The sequence below is a fragment of the Myripristis murdjan genome, chromosome 10 (assembly GCF_902150065.1).
Source record: "Myripristis murdjan chromosome 10, fMyrMur1.1, whole genome shotgun sequence".
Taxonomy (NCBI): Eukaryota; Metazoa; Chordata; class Actinopteri; order Holocentriformes; family Holocentridae; genus Myripristis; species Myripristis murdjan.
The window spans coordinates 33,280,749-33,296,869 of NC_043989.1; the positions used below are offsets into that span (position 1 = coordinate 33,280,749).

The 16,121-nt window shown below is 42.1% G+C and overlaps 1 protein-coding gene across 1 annotated transcript; it reads right to left on the reverse strand.

Moving 5' to 3' along the window:
* Positions 1 to 1,661: 1,661 nt before the first annotated feature.
* On the reverse strand, positions 1,662 to 15,597 carry dnd1 (DND microRNA-mediated repression inhibitor 1). The gene is made up of 5 exons (XM_030061330.1): positions 15,482 to 15,597; positions 14,613 to 14,724; positions 10,279 to 10,604; positions 7,290 to 7,422; positions 1,662 to 2,489 (listed from the first exon to the last, which is right to left on the reverse strand). The coding sequence occupies exons 1-5, from the start codon at positions 15,512 to 15,514 to the stop codon at positions 1,948 to 1,950; spliced, it is 1,146 nt and encodes a 381-aa protein (XP_029917190.1). The 5' UTR covers positions 15,515 to 15,597; the 3' UTR covers positions 1,662 to 1,947.
* Positions 15,598 to 16,121: the final 524 nt, after the last annotated feature.

Sequence of the window (16,121 nt, forward strand, 5' to 3'; positions counted from 1 at the left end):
TATTGAACAGTGAATCTATGTTCATAGCTAATGTCTTATTTCACAAAACTGATTTACATCTGCAAGACAACAGAATGCTGATGATCTGTGGACGTACTCAGATGATCAGAATAGACAGAAATAACTAACTGTTGTATCACAGTTGTGACGTGGGAAACATGTATGTCATGGTTATGTAACAGCAGATGAACAAGCACAAGAGACGGGTTTCCTCTGTTTTCATGTTACAGGTTGCATGCAGTCAGTACGAACTAGTGAGTTAATTTTCCATTAACAAGAAATGTGTTTGAAGGGAATAGGAACAAGCAGGTGAAATTAATCAAACTAAAGTACAAAGATCATCTACTGTATTTTAACACCAAAGCAAATCTAAAATTATTTTCTCTGGAAAAGTCAATAGGAGAAACCTGAGTTGTCGCTTTGTCGCCATGTAAGAAAGCTAGACCACAGCAAAACAAATTTCAACTAAGAAACTGGCTATATGTAATATGTAATGAGTTTTAAATGTGGACAGATTACACAAAAAGTGCAGGTCATCTCCTTAACTGTCTCCCAGGTGAAGTGCTGCAGGCTCCACTGGTTTTCTGACCAATAACTGGAGGTTACTTCAAGTTAAGCTGCTACTGAGCACTTTGCTTCAGAGTGCAAGTTACCATAGTTACTGGCCTCGAGTTCATCTAATCTCACTTCTAAGAACCAAAAATTCAAGATTTCCCTTAACAAATTCAGTTTAGTTAACCTGCTTTCTGCAATATGCCCAACAGTACTTACACAAATAATTAATTGCACGCAGGTAAAAGGGTACCTGACAGTTAATCTCAATGTCAGTGGCCATGTCCAGCTCAATGGCAGGAGGCTAACAGTTAGCATTTGGAGCATCCAGCCAGTATCCAGCACTCAGTAACAATGAGAGCAAGATCCGCTTCTGTCCTACGTAACAGCATATAACATTTTTTCAAAATGGGTGAATTATCCCTTATAGTAGCTTCAAAGTTGGATTTTTTTTTTTAAACTGTACCATAGTCATATACACTCTGTATATGCTGGCTGCAGCAGCTCACTGAAGCTAAATCACTCATTCAGTGACTTACTCAAAGCCAAGATGCCTTGGATGTCTTGTGCATCATTTTATACACATTTCTCTGGAATTCGGTAGGACATTTGGAATTTTTGTGAACCTTGGGATTTCCACTAGAATTTAAAATAAAGGTCTGTGGATTTGAACAAAGCTTGACTGCATGGCAGTAATGAAACCACCTGAGGGAGAGGCAGAGTTGAAAAAGCTATATAAGCACTTTATTTGGTGGTAATTTGGCATCAGCAATGATTTTTGGATTTGCAATGGAAACCTCATTCTAGCTGATTTTTATGGAGCTGTTGGGTGTGTGTGCACCCAGTCTAGTAACATTTAACATTCACTAGACACACCAGGAGTTTCATGAACTCTGGGTGGTCACAATCTAAAGACAGTCTTGACTTAACTGATTTAAAGTGGTTGTGACTAAGGCCCACTGACATTACATATCATAAACCAGTAATAACATGTGCTGGCATTCTAAGTCTGACAAAGGCTATCAACTCTCTGATTTTTGGAAGTTGTCTTTGAGTCACCCTCCTCTTTTCATACTTCTCTACCTTCCTGAAATCACAACTCCATCACATTTTCATCTCAAATCTCATTTAATTAAAAATGAGAATGCAATCCAACACTAAAACACATAAAAAGCATGCATAAAATAAACTACATAAATTCAAACAAGACAAATAGGTCTTCCATAAACAACAGTAATAAAAACATGCAGAAAATCAAACATACACATGAAACATATCTCTCTTCAATGACAAAACATAAACAATGGTAATTCCTGAAACATTGTGCACTGAGGTAGCAGTAACTGATCATTAGTACATTGAGGTAGCTATCTGGTTGGCTTGTGAGCGGGCTAGCTAGGGCTTTTGGAGGGCCTGTAGGACCTGCTGGGCCATGGCCCGACGAGCCTCCTCCATCATAGCCATCATGCAGGGTCCAGGCAGTACCGTGACCAGCCCAGTGAAGGGTGTGGCCAACTTGGGTACACGCACTCTATATCTGAAGTAGAGGTATCCCTCTGGTCCAGCATGGCTGTAGTGAAGCTCACAGAGTGGCTGGCCTCCCCCAAACACCTCACACAAACCGAGGAGCAGGGCCATTGGCTCCATGGCAACCTGAGGCCCATGAGCTGAAGAGGAGAGACAGGGGGCATGAGGCGGCTGGGTGGTAATGGGCCCTCCCACTGCTTTGCAGAAACCTGGGGGGATGGGAGGAGGCCGTACCAGGCGAGGGGGCAAAACTCGAGGCTGAGGGGTATTCGAGGGGCGGCGGGGGGGCTGAGTGGGGCATGGCAGGATGCTCTTTGGGCGTTTCTGTGAAGATGCCTGCTCCTCCTTGCTGGGCTTAACTGATGACTGCCACTTAATGGAGACGGTCAAGGCAAAGTTCTTCTTGAAAGCTGGAAACAAACAAGAGGGTGTGGAAATCCAGAAAGAATTAAAGGTGCACTTGTTACAAGGTGTCAGTGCCATCTCCCAGTCACATGAGAGGCAGAATGTACTGCTATAACACTGCATAAAAAGCTGGCAGCAGCAAAAATCAAAACGTTATGCATGTTAATTGTTTTATGGCATCCTGGCTTCAACTAATTTGGATTTCTCAAGGATGCTGAGGGGTATTTTTGTACAGTGGTCCCTCGCTATAACGTGGTTCACCTTTCGCGGCCTCGCAGTTTTGCGGATTTTTTTTAGTGCAATTTTGCATGCTTTTTTTTTTTTTTTTAAACAGCACATTGTGTTCTGCGTCCTGATTGGCTAAGGGACTGTAGACCATTGTCAATCAGTCTCCTCCGTGCCATGTCTCCTGTACAGTACAGAATGCGTTCATTCTATAATAATGGACTTATTTTTCTATGAAGGTTTGAACTTTGAGAGTTTAAACAAGACAGAAAAGTGAGAAAATGTTAATGCCTGTCTGAGAAAAGTGTATAAAGTGTGTAGTGAGGGGTTTTACAGCCTTAAAACATCTAGAATAATTGGAAAAAATAAAGCTGACTACTTCATGGATTTCGCCTATTGCGGGTTATTTTTAGAACGTAACCCCCGCGATAAACGAGGGACCACTGTATTTGAAGTTTAATATTTAAATTTGACCATTTTCTTGGCAAAAGTAAAGAAAATAAATATTAAAAAAACTTGCAAGTATATCATTCTATTCATGGTGGAAAAATTTCCAAAAACAACATAGGCCAAAAAAACAAACAAAAAAAACCCAAATTCATTCATAAACCACAGAACTGATAACTGGTTGTGTAAAGCAAACATTTACCCAGGGACTATTTTCCTACAGAGCCTGGCTGGAAGGAAAAATGATAGTTATAAAATATCCAGGCTGAATTTGAACCAGGCCACTGCTGTCAGGACTTAGTTTTGATACGTGGTACACATTCTACCAAGTGAACCATCGTGGTGCCCTGCCTCAAATAAATTTTACTTTTAAAAAGGGATGGTAAACTTAAATAGGCTATGCAATTTTTAGGGGTGCATGATATTGGATTTTTTGCCAATATCCGATTTGCTGATGTTTTCCAATTATTTTGATCGATGCAGACACTGATATGCACATTTTTTCCACCAAATTGCTGTGGTGAAATTAACATTTTATTATGCCTACTCTTGCTGTAATGGCCCACTGACAGATGCACAATGCTTTTCAAAATGTACACATTCACTTGGCAAAATAAGAACTATTTCACCTTAGGTGATGTACAGCATGACATATTTGTTCTTATATAACATTTTCTTGCAAACAAAACTACAAGATTTATCCTGCTGAAAGAAGCGTGGATGATTCTGTCCCTGAGACATTCCTGACAACAGACACACCAAGGACAGATTTGATCTATTTCTCATATTGGCATGTCATGTCAGCAGAAATTTTCATTTTGGGCCGATACTGATTTAATTTTAAAGCCAATATCAGCTGATACCAAATGATGTGCCGATATTATTGTGCATCTCTGACAATTTTTTATTTAAATGTTTTTATTGACACCAATTGGTATATAACATTTTTTAAAACTGAACCAGATAGTTGCAAAGATGTTTGCAAGTATTGCAACTATTAAAATGAAAAATGTGCAATTTAAGTAACATCTACATTAGGTAAACAAGTTACACACTTCAGTGTTGAGTCATCTTGACTATGTTTCTATATTTTGGGCTTCTTTTACAACCACATCCCTTAATGGGATGCATGGTTGTAAAAGAAAGGTCAGAGAGATAGGTTGGAGCTATCCCATTTAAAGATTTATAGGCTGGTGCAGCAGCATTCTGGACCAACTGCAAGCATAAGAGTGAGGCTTTGCTAACACCAACATAAAAGAAATTACAAGTCAGGTCGAGATGAGATAATAGCATGTATAACACTTTTAAAAATCAGTGTCTGTGCAGGATCTCAATCAATCAATCAATCAAACTTTATTTATATAGCGTCAAATCACAACAGAAGTTATCTCATGACGCTTTACAGGTAAAGACCACGCTCTACAAATTATAGTAGAAAACAAGAAACCCAACAGATCCCCTCCTGAGCATGCTCTTGGCGACAGTGGCAAGGTAAAACTCCCCTTTAACGGGAAGAACCCTCAGGTAGAACCAGACTCAGGGCGGGCGGTCATCTACCTCTACCAGCTGGGTGGGGAGGGGAGAGAGAGAGAGAGAGAGACAAAGAGACAGAGACAGGGAGATAGGGACAAACTGGGACAGCAGACAACAGCAGGGTATCCTGAACAGGTAATCTAGATGGAAGTGACACCCAGCATCCAGCCTTCTCATCTGCAGCTGGATGACCTTCCAGTATAAGCAGGACAGTTTGACCTAGGCAAGACACAAAAAGCACAACGAAAGCAAAGGGGCAGTGGACTCTGGAACAATAGCATGCACTGAGTAAAAAGGAGGGGGGGTATGGGGGGACAGGAAGAAGAAGAAAGGAAGAGGGAAGAGGAAGATTAGAAGAGAGGAAAGTCTAAGCCTATAGCAGCATAACTAAGGGCTGGTCCAGGGCAACCTGGGCCGACCCTAACTATAAGCTTTGTCAAAAAGGAAAGTTTTAAGTCTACTCTTAAAGATAGAGAGTGAATCTGCCCTCCGAACTGAGATATGAAGTTTGTTCCACAAACGTGGAGTGTGGAATTGGAAGGATCTGCCTCCTGATCTAGTTTTAGAGATTTTGGGAACCACCAATAAACCTGCAGGTCTGCAGCTGTTATGAAGCACTGTTATGAAGCACTGCAACACCGGTCCATGAAATAATTAATTAAATAGTGAAATAATTATATATGTTTTTACATTAAATGAGCTGGTATTTTAATGAATTAATGACATTTAATGACACATTTATTTATTTAATTCCCATTTTAATTAATTAATGACACAGTATTTATTTAAAGATGTATTTATTTATTTCATTCTGTCCCTTTTAGTCCTCCATAGAAGTTTGCTGTTCATATTTTTTTTGGATGTTAGGTCCAATAGTCTCAAAGATCTCTTAAAAGTCGAGGAGGGACAACATCTGGGACAAGCTAAAGATTTTATATGACAACAGCATCCTTTAGAAGTGAGACAGGCTCAAACTGGTGAAAACAGCAGAGTGGTTGACAGTGATGGGTGGGTCATAAGATGGATGTGAGATACGTGTTCTAATGATTGCAATCTTGTCAAAAAAAATATGAAGGAATTTTTTCCCCACAGGTTTCTGACAAAACATCAAGACAAGCAGATCAGGAGCTGATAAGAACAACATTAATGGTATTAAAAAGAACACTAGCTTTGTGACAGTTATTTAAAATAATTATATAACAATTTTATGGTATCTGCACCAGCTGTCCTTTAAATGTCAAAGATACATGCAACTTGTCTTTCTTTCCATCTTTATTCAGCTTTCCTATATTCTTGACAGCACGAGTGGTGTCAGTCAGTCATGATTCACATTTAGGTTTGGAATGCATTATTTTGAATGAAGCAACAGTATCCAGGATGGTTTGACAAGTGGAATAAAATAGTAAGCTCCCCAGATATCTCAAATAAGACAGGCACATTATCACAGAAAATGGCACTGCATACTCAATTTTAAAAAGTGGTAGACCACATGATAAATGTGTCCACGCTCTTTGTGTGGGACCTAACCCAGACTAACCCAAGACTGAAAAAAATCAATGAGATACAGAGAGATTTTCACCAATGGCTTAGTGGTACAGCAGACATGAATAATAAAGTCTCAGTATAGGGTGAAACTTATCCAACGTCAACACATTCAGTTCAAAGCTGGAGTAGAAGTCAGACAACAGTTGCAGACAGCTTAAACTATTATTAAAAACAGTCAAAACTGACACTCACCCAGGTTTTGGCCACACACAAAAAATTTAATCCACTGGAAGTGAAGAAATCATCAAAATAAAAAGCTGTATTTGCTAGTTATCTAGCTCACCAGGGCTAGCCTGGTTGGAGCTGGTTCACCACCTCTTCAGAGATGAGGTAAACAAAGGCAGATGAACTGTATTTCCTCATCCAGCCCAAAAACAACCAAATGTATACATGATCCAGAGAGCACCAGGAAACAAAACAGCGATGATCTGATCCATATTCGGCTAATTCACCATAGTGATTTGTCCCTGGAGACAGTGCTCAATACAATTTCATTTTCATCAACAGACCACTGCATCCACTCCAGCGTCTGTAACGCCTCCTCGAGGGAGCAGTGGAAGTGGAGCACAGCAGAGATGAGTAGGTATTCCTTATAGGAATTAAGTTTTGTGGCCAGGACATACTTCTGTTTTTCAGTTGCAAGTCAGATATTAAAGAGTGCTTGGCGATCATAAACCAGTAAAGAGTCGGCATCTTGTATGCCAAATGACAGAGACAACACAAACACAACTATAGCCTCAAAAAATCTCCCAAGTGGAGGTTTTTAGCAAGTGAGCTCAACAGAAAAATTAGCTAAGAAAACATATTGTTGGTAATTCCCCCTTATGCTGTACGTAAGGGGGAAATCCCACACAAAAAACCCCAAATTAATTTTGAGCCGCGTGGAATCTGAGCTTAACGTTGCCATTGGACTCAATTCAGGATATGGGCTTCCCTTAAAGCTCATTTATGCGCCACATTAAGTATGTATACAGACACAGACTATCATATCTGAGGTGGACAACACTGTCTGGACAATCTCTTATCTTTTAATTAACCTCACAGTTTCAGCCTACCTTCCACCAGCACCTTTTTGGCCATGGATGCAGCGTGGTGAGATGAGAAGGAGACCACAGCTGACGTCCCCACTATACCAGGCCCAGACTTCAGAGACACTCCTTCCACTCCCTCTGTCAGGCCATGCAGCGCCTGGGTGCACAGACATTATCAAAGGAGCATCATGAAAAGGCACTGACAGTCACACCTTTTGACAGACTTGACCAAAAACAACAAAAAACAATTCTCTTTGTCCTGCTAACATTAGCTAGGGCCATGCGAACATTACATTAGCTGAGTTATTTTGTTTGTTTCTTTGTTTGTTTTGTAATCCCAAATCTGAATTATTAGCCACTTTGGACAGAGGAAATATCTTCCATATTCCATTCCATTATTCATGCTTTCCAGAACACAGTATTTGGTACATCCCAAGTCGTGTTTGATGTTATATGGTTATTACAATTATGGTTTTATTCATGTGTTGTAAATGTATGTAAAACCTTTATTAACAAAACACTGTCACATCATCATGACATACTAGCTGTATCTGACTCACAATTTCCAGAGTCACCATTTCAATATAACCAACCAATGAGTGACAACATTTTCAAAATGTGATGATGTTCCCCCAGCTGCTGTGTAGGACAGTAGTGGTGCTATCTTCCTCTCATTGTTACTGAGTGCTGGATACTGGCTGGAAAATGCCTTTACACGCTACAAAAGTGCGGGTTTTGAAAGCACAGCTTGCAGCACGGCAGTCAATCTTCACCAAACCGAAGACCCAGAGTAAGGCCGCAACTATTGCTTCCTATCGCATCAGTCACGTCCTTACTAAACACAAGAAGCCATTCAAAGACGGCGATATTGTGAAGGAAGCCTTAACTCGAGGCAGCGGATAGCCTTTTTGCCGACTTTAAAAATAAAACTGATCTACAAGGCGACTACAAGGCGATGTGAGGGAATGGCTGTGGATGTGGAGGAGCAACTGAGGAAGGATACTGACACGTGAGTGCTTTTCCCTCCAGTTTGATGAGTCGACTGATATGGTGGATGTGGCACAATTGTGTTTTCATCAGGATGGTTTTTGAAGACATGAGCGCCAAAGAAGAGCTACTCACCATTCTGCCATTAAAAGGACACACCAGAGGTGAGGATATTTTTAATGCTTTCATGGGATTTGTTAGCGAGACAAAACTGCCGCTCTTCAAGCTGATCTCATCACAACTGATGGGGCGCCTGCTATGATGGGCCGCACTAGTGGGTTCACTGCACTGTGCAAAGAAAGTGAATCTTTCCCGGATATCCTGAATTATCATTGTATACTTCACCAGCAAGCATTGTGTGGAAACATTTTGAATATGAAAGAAGTGATGGATATTGTGATGAAGACTGTGTGTTCAGTTCGGGCCAGGAGTCTGCAGAGAAGGCTTTTCCGTGCTCACCTGGAGGAGACTGACGCTGAGCACACAGAGCTGCTGCTTCACACGGATGTTAGCTGGTTAAGCAGAGGTAAGTTTTTGGCCAGATTTACAGAGCTGTTGCTCTGTAAATCAAGGACTTCCTGAAGCTTTCAAAACATGTACAGCTAGAGGACCACCAGTGGCTTTTAGATTTATTTTTCCTCACTGATCTCACTGGCGAGCTCAATGAATTGAATTTAGAGCTGCAGGGTTAGGGTAAAGATGTAGTCAACATGAGTTCAGTGAACACGTTTAAAAGCTAGCTACAGCTGATGTCAAGCAGGCTGCAGCGTGGTGACCTGCGCAAGTTCCCCCACATGCAAGCAGAACTACAACGTCACGGTAAAGGTGTGACACAGCTTGACAGTGTAGTTATGAGGAGCATGTTCAGAGCATCTCCTCAGAGTTTGAGAGGCGTTTTACTGACTTTGCATCCATCGAGCCTGTAACCAGCTATGTGTTATCCATTTGGTGCAAGTATTGATGCTGGTGACGTTGCTGCCAAAGTCAAAGTCAAAGCCAGATCAACATCCGCTCAACCTGGAGAGCATGTAGTGTTCTGGAAACTACTGGTGGAGGAGAAGTATCCCAATCTCAGAAGATGTGCCTTGAACCTGACAGCTCTTTTTGGATCAACTTATTTGTGCGAGTCTGCTTTCTCGTCCAAGTACAGATCAACAATGACTGATGACCACCTTGCAGCCTGCCTATGCCTTGCAACCAGCTCCTATACTCCTGACTACGAGAAGCTAGCCTCCTCCTCCCAGTGCCAGGTCTCCCACTAAGGTAGGAAGTGATTTCCTTTTTTCAAACTCAGATCTACCTGTTTTGTATCTGGTTCATTTTTCTGTTTGGGTCATATTAAGGTCAGTTATGGCTATTGCTCATCATGCAGATTGGCGCGTGTGTGTGTGTGTGTGTGTGTGTGTGTGTGTGTGTGTGTGTGTGTGTGTGTGTGTGTGAGAGAGAGAGAGAGAGAGAGAGAGAGAAAGAGAGGGAGGTTTTGTGCTACAGTGCACTATGCAAACTGGCAACTGTATGAGAGGAATTTGTCTGTGTGTGTGTGTGTGTGTTTGAGAGAAGGAGGGTTTGTGATGTGACAAGAAAAGTGTTGTGAGGTTAGTTACTGCAGGCTGGAAACTGTGTGTGTGGGCTTGCGATGTTGACACTGGACTGGTAGATCTCGGGAGGTTGGCTACTTGAAAAGTAGATCTTGGGTCAAAAAAGGTTGGGCACCCCTGCTCTACGCCAAAGGAGCAGTAGCCACCAGAGAACCAGAAGTAGAAGACTGAGTTTTCTGCTGTTGGTTTTCTTCATTGAACACATGTTCATGTTGGATGACAAAAATAACTTTCTGCAGAGCACTAAAAGATAGCTAACAGTTAGCATTTGGTGCATCCAGCCAGTATCCAGCACTCAGTAACAATGAGAGCAAGATAGCACCACTACTGTCCTACACAACAGCTGGGGGGAAAGTGAAGTGGTATCAAATTTTCAAAATTGGTGAACTATCCCTTTAAGGGGAGGACAACCCACCAGGCGATGCTACCTGCATTAGGTCCTCTCGCCTGGTAGTAAGCGGCAACTCTCCAATGCAGAGGTGGTGTTTCTCAGTGCTCCGGCGGACGTTGAGGCGACCACCAGGCTCCAACATGTAGCCGTTCAGCAAGTGGATGGCGCTGCCAGCGAGAGCTGGTGTGCCGTATTTGGCGTAGGCGAAACCACGGTTCTGACCACTGAAGTTCATCATGAGCCGGAACTCCCAGAGTGGCCCAACAGAGCTGAACAAAGGGATCAGCAGGTCCTCGTAGGCATCCCGCGGGATCTGGCTGATGAAGACCTCACAACGGTCTCCTGGGGGAGGGCCGTCCCAAACTGCCAGCAGGATGGAAAGACAATGAGAATGGTTCAGTTTGGCTTAATTATCTGGACAAATGATCACATGCCCAAGTCAGCAAAATAAAGTAAAGACTTCAACTATTTTACCGGCTACTTTGCTTACTGTTTATTAAACTTATCAACTACTCTTATTACCACAGCTATTCTTCCTGGGGTCCATATAAAAAAGTAACAGTCATGCCAGTTGTGAAAAATGTGGGAAATGTATGTTGTGCTCTCCAGAGGAGTAAAAAATCCCATTTGTCCATTTGTAGATGTTTTCATGACAGAGATGTGTGTCTACAGTTTCTGCTTTAGAAAAGGTTTGCAGCCAGTAATGTCAAATAAACACTATTTCTCTGTTCCTGAACAGCTTCCTCCACAACTTGTGAAAACTGTTGGGCAGTTGAGCCTCATTGGAACTGCACAAGCTTAGCTGTTTGGGACTGGTGTCATAATGGCATTTGCACATTGTACTCATCAGCTTGCAGATTAGTCACATCACTTTATCTGCCCTGTGAGATACAACAAAGTAAGCTTTGCTCTCCTCAAATGTCCTGTCCTCTCACAGATGCAAGGTTTATTGCGACCTTCATCTCACTAACCGGCTAACGTACCTGCAATGATGACGTAATCTGTCTTGAGCCCTGTATGACTAGCTGCCATGCAACCATTCCTACACTGACAGCTTATCCCATGGGGTGCAGTTTAACCACTCTTAAAACAAGTACAGTGTGATTGGTTTAAAAAGTAGGTTGGTTTAAAACTGTATTGGAAGCAGAACTCATTGCGGGCCACCAGAAATGTTTCCGAGGGCTGCACTTCAAGGATGCCTGATTTAATAGATACAATCACAGTGGGTGTGGTTATTTTGGGCAGCCAAGGTTCCATAAGTAAAAATCATTAATTTTTCCAAATGCAATGTTTCAGGACTGCCATTTCCAATGCTCGGATGGGGGGGAAACTCTCCTGGTTGAATCATTAGTACAAACCAATCACAATAACGTTGAAATAATTCAGGTTCCCTGAAAAAAAAAAAAAAAAAAAAAAAAAAAAAGAGTCCCACAGAGCACCACTTCAAGAAACATCTGCTTGCATGAAGTCACACGTCTTACTAGGACAAGGTATAGTTCCTTCAATTAGGTAACACAAACACTTTTGTTCACTCATTTTTAACTTCAGCCATGCAGGCAACTACACTAGCTTAGCTTGGTGTGATTCATGAACACTGCACATGGTCTGTCCTACTTGGCTTGATCATATGCAGTGAGTGTGTGTGGACTCTCAAGGCGTGTTTTGATTGGTTTTTGCAAAATGAGTGCCATACTTGAGTTTGTCATTCAGCAAAGCATATCATTAAAACAACAATTAAGATAGTATCCTAGACGATATACATCGCACACCCCTAAAAACAATATTACTCAAAATTGCTGTCTCCACACTTGGTCGTCACTGTAACAAAGAGCCTCAGTACAGTCCTGGCTGCCTTTGCCATGGAGACTGATGTCAATTAATTCCCAGTGGCTCAGGGGCTTGTATGGATTGTGCTGCACTTACTGCTCTGTCATAGCAGTCAACCTGCAGGCTGATATCCTGCTACATCTTGGCCAACTGTCAAAAGATTTTTCAGGACAACGTAAACTCTCAAAAGACCTATCAAAGAGCAGGTGCATACAAAGAATTTATTACTTTGAACATGTTTCCATTTTAATTCTAAAGTAGTAATAGATACTACAAATTGCATTTCCTGCAGAAAATGTATGTGAATGCTGAAAGAAATTGCTGAAACAATGCTGAAAAGTGTAGAGCAAAACCTTAAAAAGGTATTTTAAGCAGTATTTTATGTAGCTGAAGCAGTCACTCTGAAATCTGTCTGAAATAAGCCAGAGAATAAGATTGTGTTGCCAAAGGCAAACACAATACTAAAGAAGCAAAGAAGACATTATAAATGTGCTTTGCTTAAGGAAGCAAAAAAAAATAAAGTGCAGAGTGCTCAGTCTCACAAGCTGCTGAGACAGGTGACTGGGCTGACAGCTTCAGGCAGCCACGCCCATCTCTGGAATATTGGAGAGATATTACAGAGATTGCATTGCAGCCTGTTTTGCAGCTAAGGGGTGATGTGATGCATGTCAATACTGGACCAATTCCAAAGATTTTGTCCCTGTTAGTCATTTAGACCCCAAATGATGGCAAAATAAGGCCCAAATTCTGGAATTACCCTTTAAAGCTAGGTTGCTGGCCTGATGTAAACTTGACAGTAAGTTGATACAAAGTTGAATATTAACTCTGGATGGTCCAAATAAAATGACACCAAATCAAGTGCTCTCCGGCAGTCAGCAAACTCTTAGGCTGATTGAAGATCTATTCAATGTCAATACAATCTGTTTAACAGTCAAACGGCATCTTAATGGCTATTTTGTGATATGTTCATAGATATTATGCATGAGTATAAGTTCTAATTTCACATTTAGTCTCATTATATAGGTTACCTCTATCTTTTCTCATTTGTATACATTACATTAGTTTTGACATGTTTGATCATTTCATTCCCCATTCTTTATATTATTGTGTTATTTTGTACAAACTCTGGTTTATTTTCCTTTGTGTCAAGTGGGTTCAACAGCTGATATTCTTCAAAGACTCAAACCGAGCTAGAGTTCTCATCGGGCCTGAAAATTAAGACCCGACCCGACCCGGGCTCGACTGGGCCAGCCCGAGGCCCGACCCGACCCGACTAATTAGCCGAACTATAGGCCCGACAGCCCGATAAAGCCCGAAAAAAAAAAAAAAAAAAAAAAAAAAAAAAAAAAAAAAAAGCCGGTCGGCCGCGGCACCGGGGCACCATCAGTCGGTATCAGGCAACTCACCTGTCAGATCCGGCAGACCTGACGGGTGGGCCCGGTATCGGACGGTGCCGTGTCCGGCCCGCCTGATGCCGACTGATGGTGCCGCGGCATGTGCGGGTCAATACATTGCAAAAACCGTCCCTGCTCCGAGTCTGCCAGCACAGCGAGATACTGCTGCAACTCTCTCTCTCTTGTTTGCGCTGCGCTCGCACAGCTGGTTGTCTGTCACTGAAAGTTTAGCCTCCAAATCCAATCCAGTCTCTCACTCTCTCCACCAGTCACATAAAAATGAAACGTCATAATCAATAACAGAACACATAATTCTATTTTTTTATTTAGAAAAAAAAAAAAAAAAAAAAAATCCCCCACAGAACCCGAAGCCCGATTCACGTAAATTTTAGGCCCGACCCGACCCGAAAATGTCGGGTCGGGTCGGGTCGGGTTCGGGCAGAATATGAGAACTCTAAACCGAGCCTCATAATGCTGTACAGGAGCTTGGGGTGCACAGCTGAACTGTTCAGACAGCCCACCCTATTAAGTTGCTACCAGTGATGCTGGGACCTCCAGGGTGACAGAGTGTAGTGCAGTGCATAGAGCCACTGTATGAGAGCCATACAACCAGGCACTGAGCTGATGAACTCATGAATATACTGAAAGATTTTTATACTTTAATACATGCTTGTTTTTCAATAATCTAAGTAGAGTCTTGCCTTATTTTGCAAATAAGAAAATACTACAAAGGCGTATTAGGGCCATTGTAGGGAAAAAGAAAATATTTGGAACGAACGGGAGGATTAAAGTCACAAATTTACGAGAAAAAAACTCAGATATTCTGAGATTCAGAGTCACAATATAGTGATTCTTGGCTAAAATCAGCAGGATTTCCTTGTTACTAAATCCCGTTGCAAAGCAGAATTTGTTGAGGTCATCAGCTGCATGCCTGATATATGCTCCTTGGTAGTTCCTTTACCTAAATAAATTAACAAATAAATGAAAAACTTTTTCTTTAATTTCAGAAGTTCTGAGTTTTTTCTCTGAATATTAACCCCGCCTTCATTTTTTTTTTTTTTTCTTACAATGGCACTTCTACACCGTCCTAACTATCCCCTTACATATGCAGCATTTCTACTCGCTGTGATGTCTGCAGACGGGCTCTCACCCTCAGGTGGTCCTCCATATCTCCTCTGGCCGTTGACCTGGGTCAGCTTCACGTTGTTCTTGGTGAGCCAGGTGTCCAGCGCCTTGAGCCGCTCCGGGTTCAGCAGGCCTGCCTGAGGTGGAGCACACAGTGGAGACTAACTGTGCAATCAAGGACATGAGCCACAGGTGAGCTCATCAAGGTTAACGGCAGCTCCTCATTGTACAGCGCGCGCGAACGCGAACACACACACACACACACACACACACACACACACAAAGTCCCATGAACCAATGAAGCAGAGAAAATAGTAGCGTCAGGCCTGGCCGCGCACCGTGTAGTCCACAGCACCCAGGCCAGCCCCGCACAGCTCTGCGCGCCCGCGGTGCCTCGGCCACTGTTGCACGGCCAGGCTTTGGTCAAACCAACAGGAGTATTGAAATTCTACTGGAGAGCCTGGGGTTTCCAGTGATGCCACACACGTCCTGGTTTATCACAGGGAAATGTGTCTAAAATGACACAATACAGAAGCAGCGGGAGCTTTGTCTGGCTTTGAATATTTCACTTGTATTTTATTTTATTTGTATTTTATGTATATTCATTGTTTGTAAGGCAGCTACTATCATGCACTTGAGTCCATGACAAATTTCCCCCAGGGGACAATAAAGTATATTCTATTCTATTTCAATGTAAGTATGACGCGGCTTCGGCAGTCTGGCAACAAACAGACGTGCCCCTGTCGCACAACACGAAGCAAAAAGTTTTCATTTCAAACGTTTCACTTTGAAGCGACTTAACGTGAAATTTCAAAGAAAATGTTTTGAAGGGGTTTACCTGGACTAAGACCTTAATTATGTAGCGGGTAAACAAAAGAAACTTGAGTGAGGTACCTGGCTGTGCTTGTTCTCTGCCTTGCCCTGCATCTCAGCCAACTCTCCACATCAAGTGCAACGCTGCAGCTCCGCCAACTGTCTAGTAGCGCTTGCTGCGGCCCCGCCCCCCCCACCCAGCCCTGCTGCCTTCAACACACGTGTGAATATCAGAAGCTTATCAATGTCAGTGTAACTTGCTGCATTCATGGTCAAGTTGTCTTTAACCTACAGAATTAGAGCATAAAACTAATTGTCAGGTCTGGAGAGCCCGAGGGTGAGAGCCCGCCTGCTCTCTGCCGTACAGCAGAGAGTAGAAATGCGAAATATCTATGGGGATAATTGAGTCATAACAGCAGCAAACAGTAGAAGTATAGGTCCCTAAGCAAATAATAGGTTAAATAAATAAAAGTGCAGGGACATATGAAAAGATATCAGCTCCTGTTAGAGGTGTAATGATTCATCAAACCAACGGTTCTAATTTGGCATCTTACTGGTTTGAAATGACAGCGCTTGGCAACATATGTCATAAATAATGGAAACCAAAAAATGTATTTATGTAATGTATGGTGACACAGTAATACATTTCTTAACTGTCAGAAAATGTCTGTCTTTTTAATGCAGTATCTGTGGTTGCATTCATTCATTTCAGGCAACATTA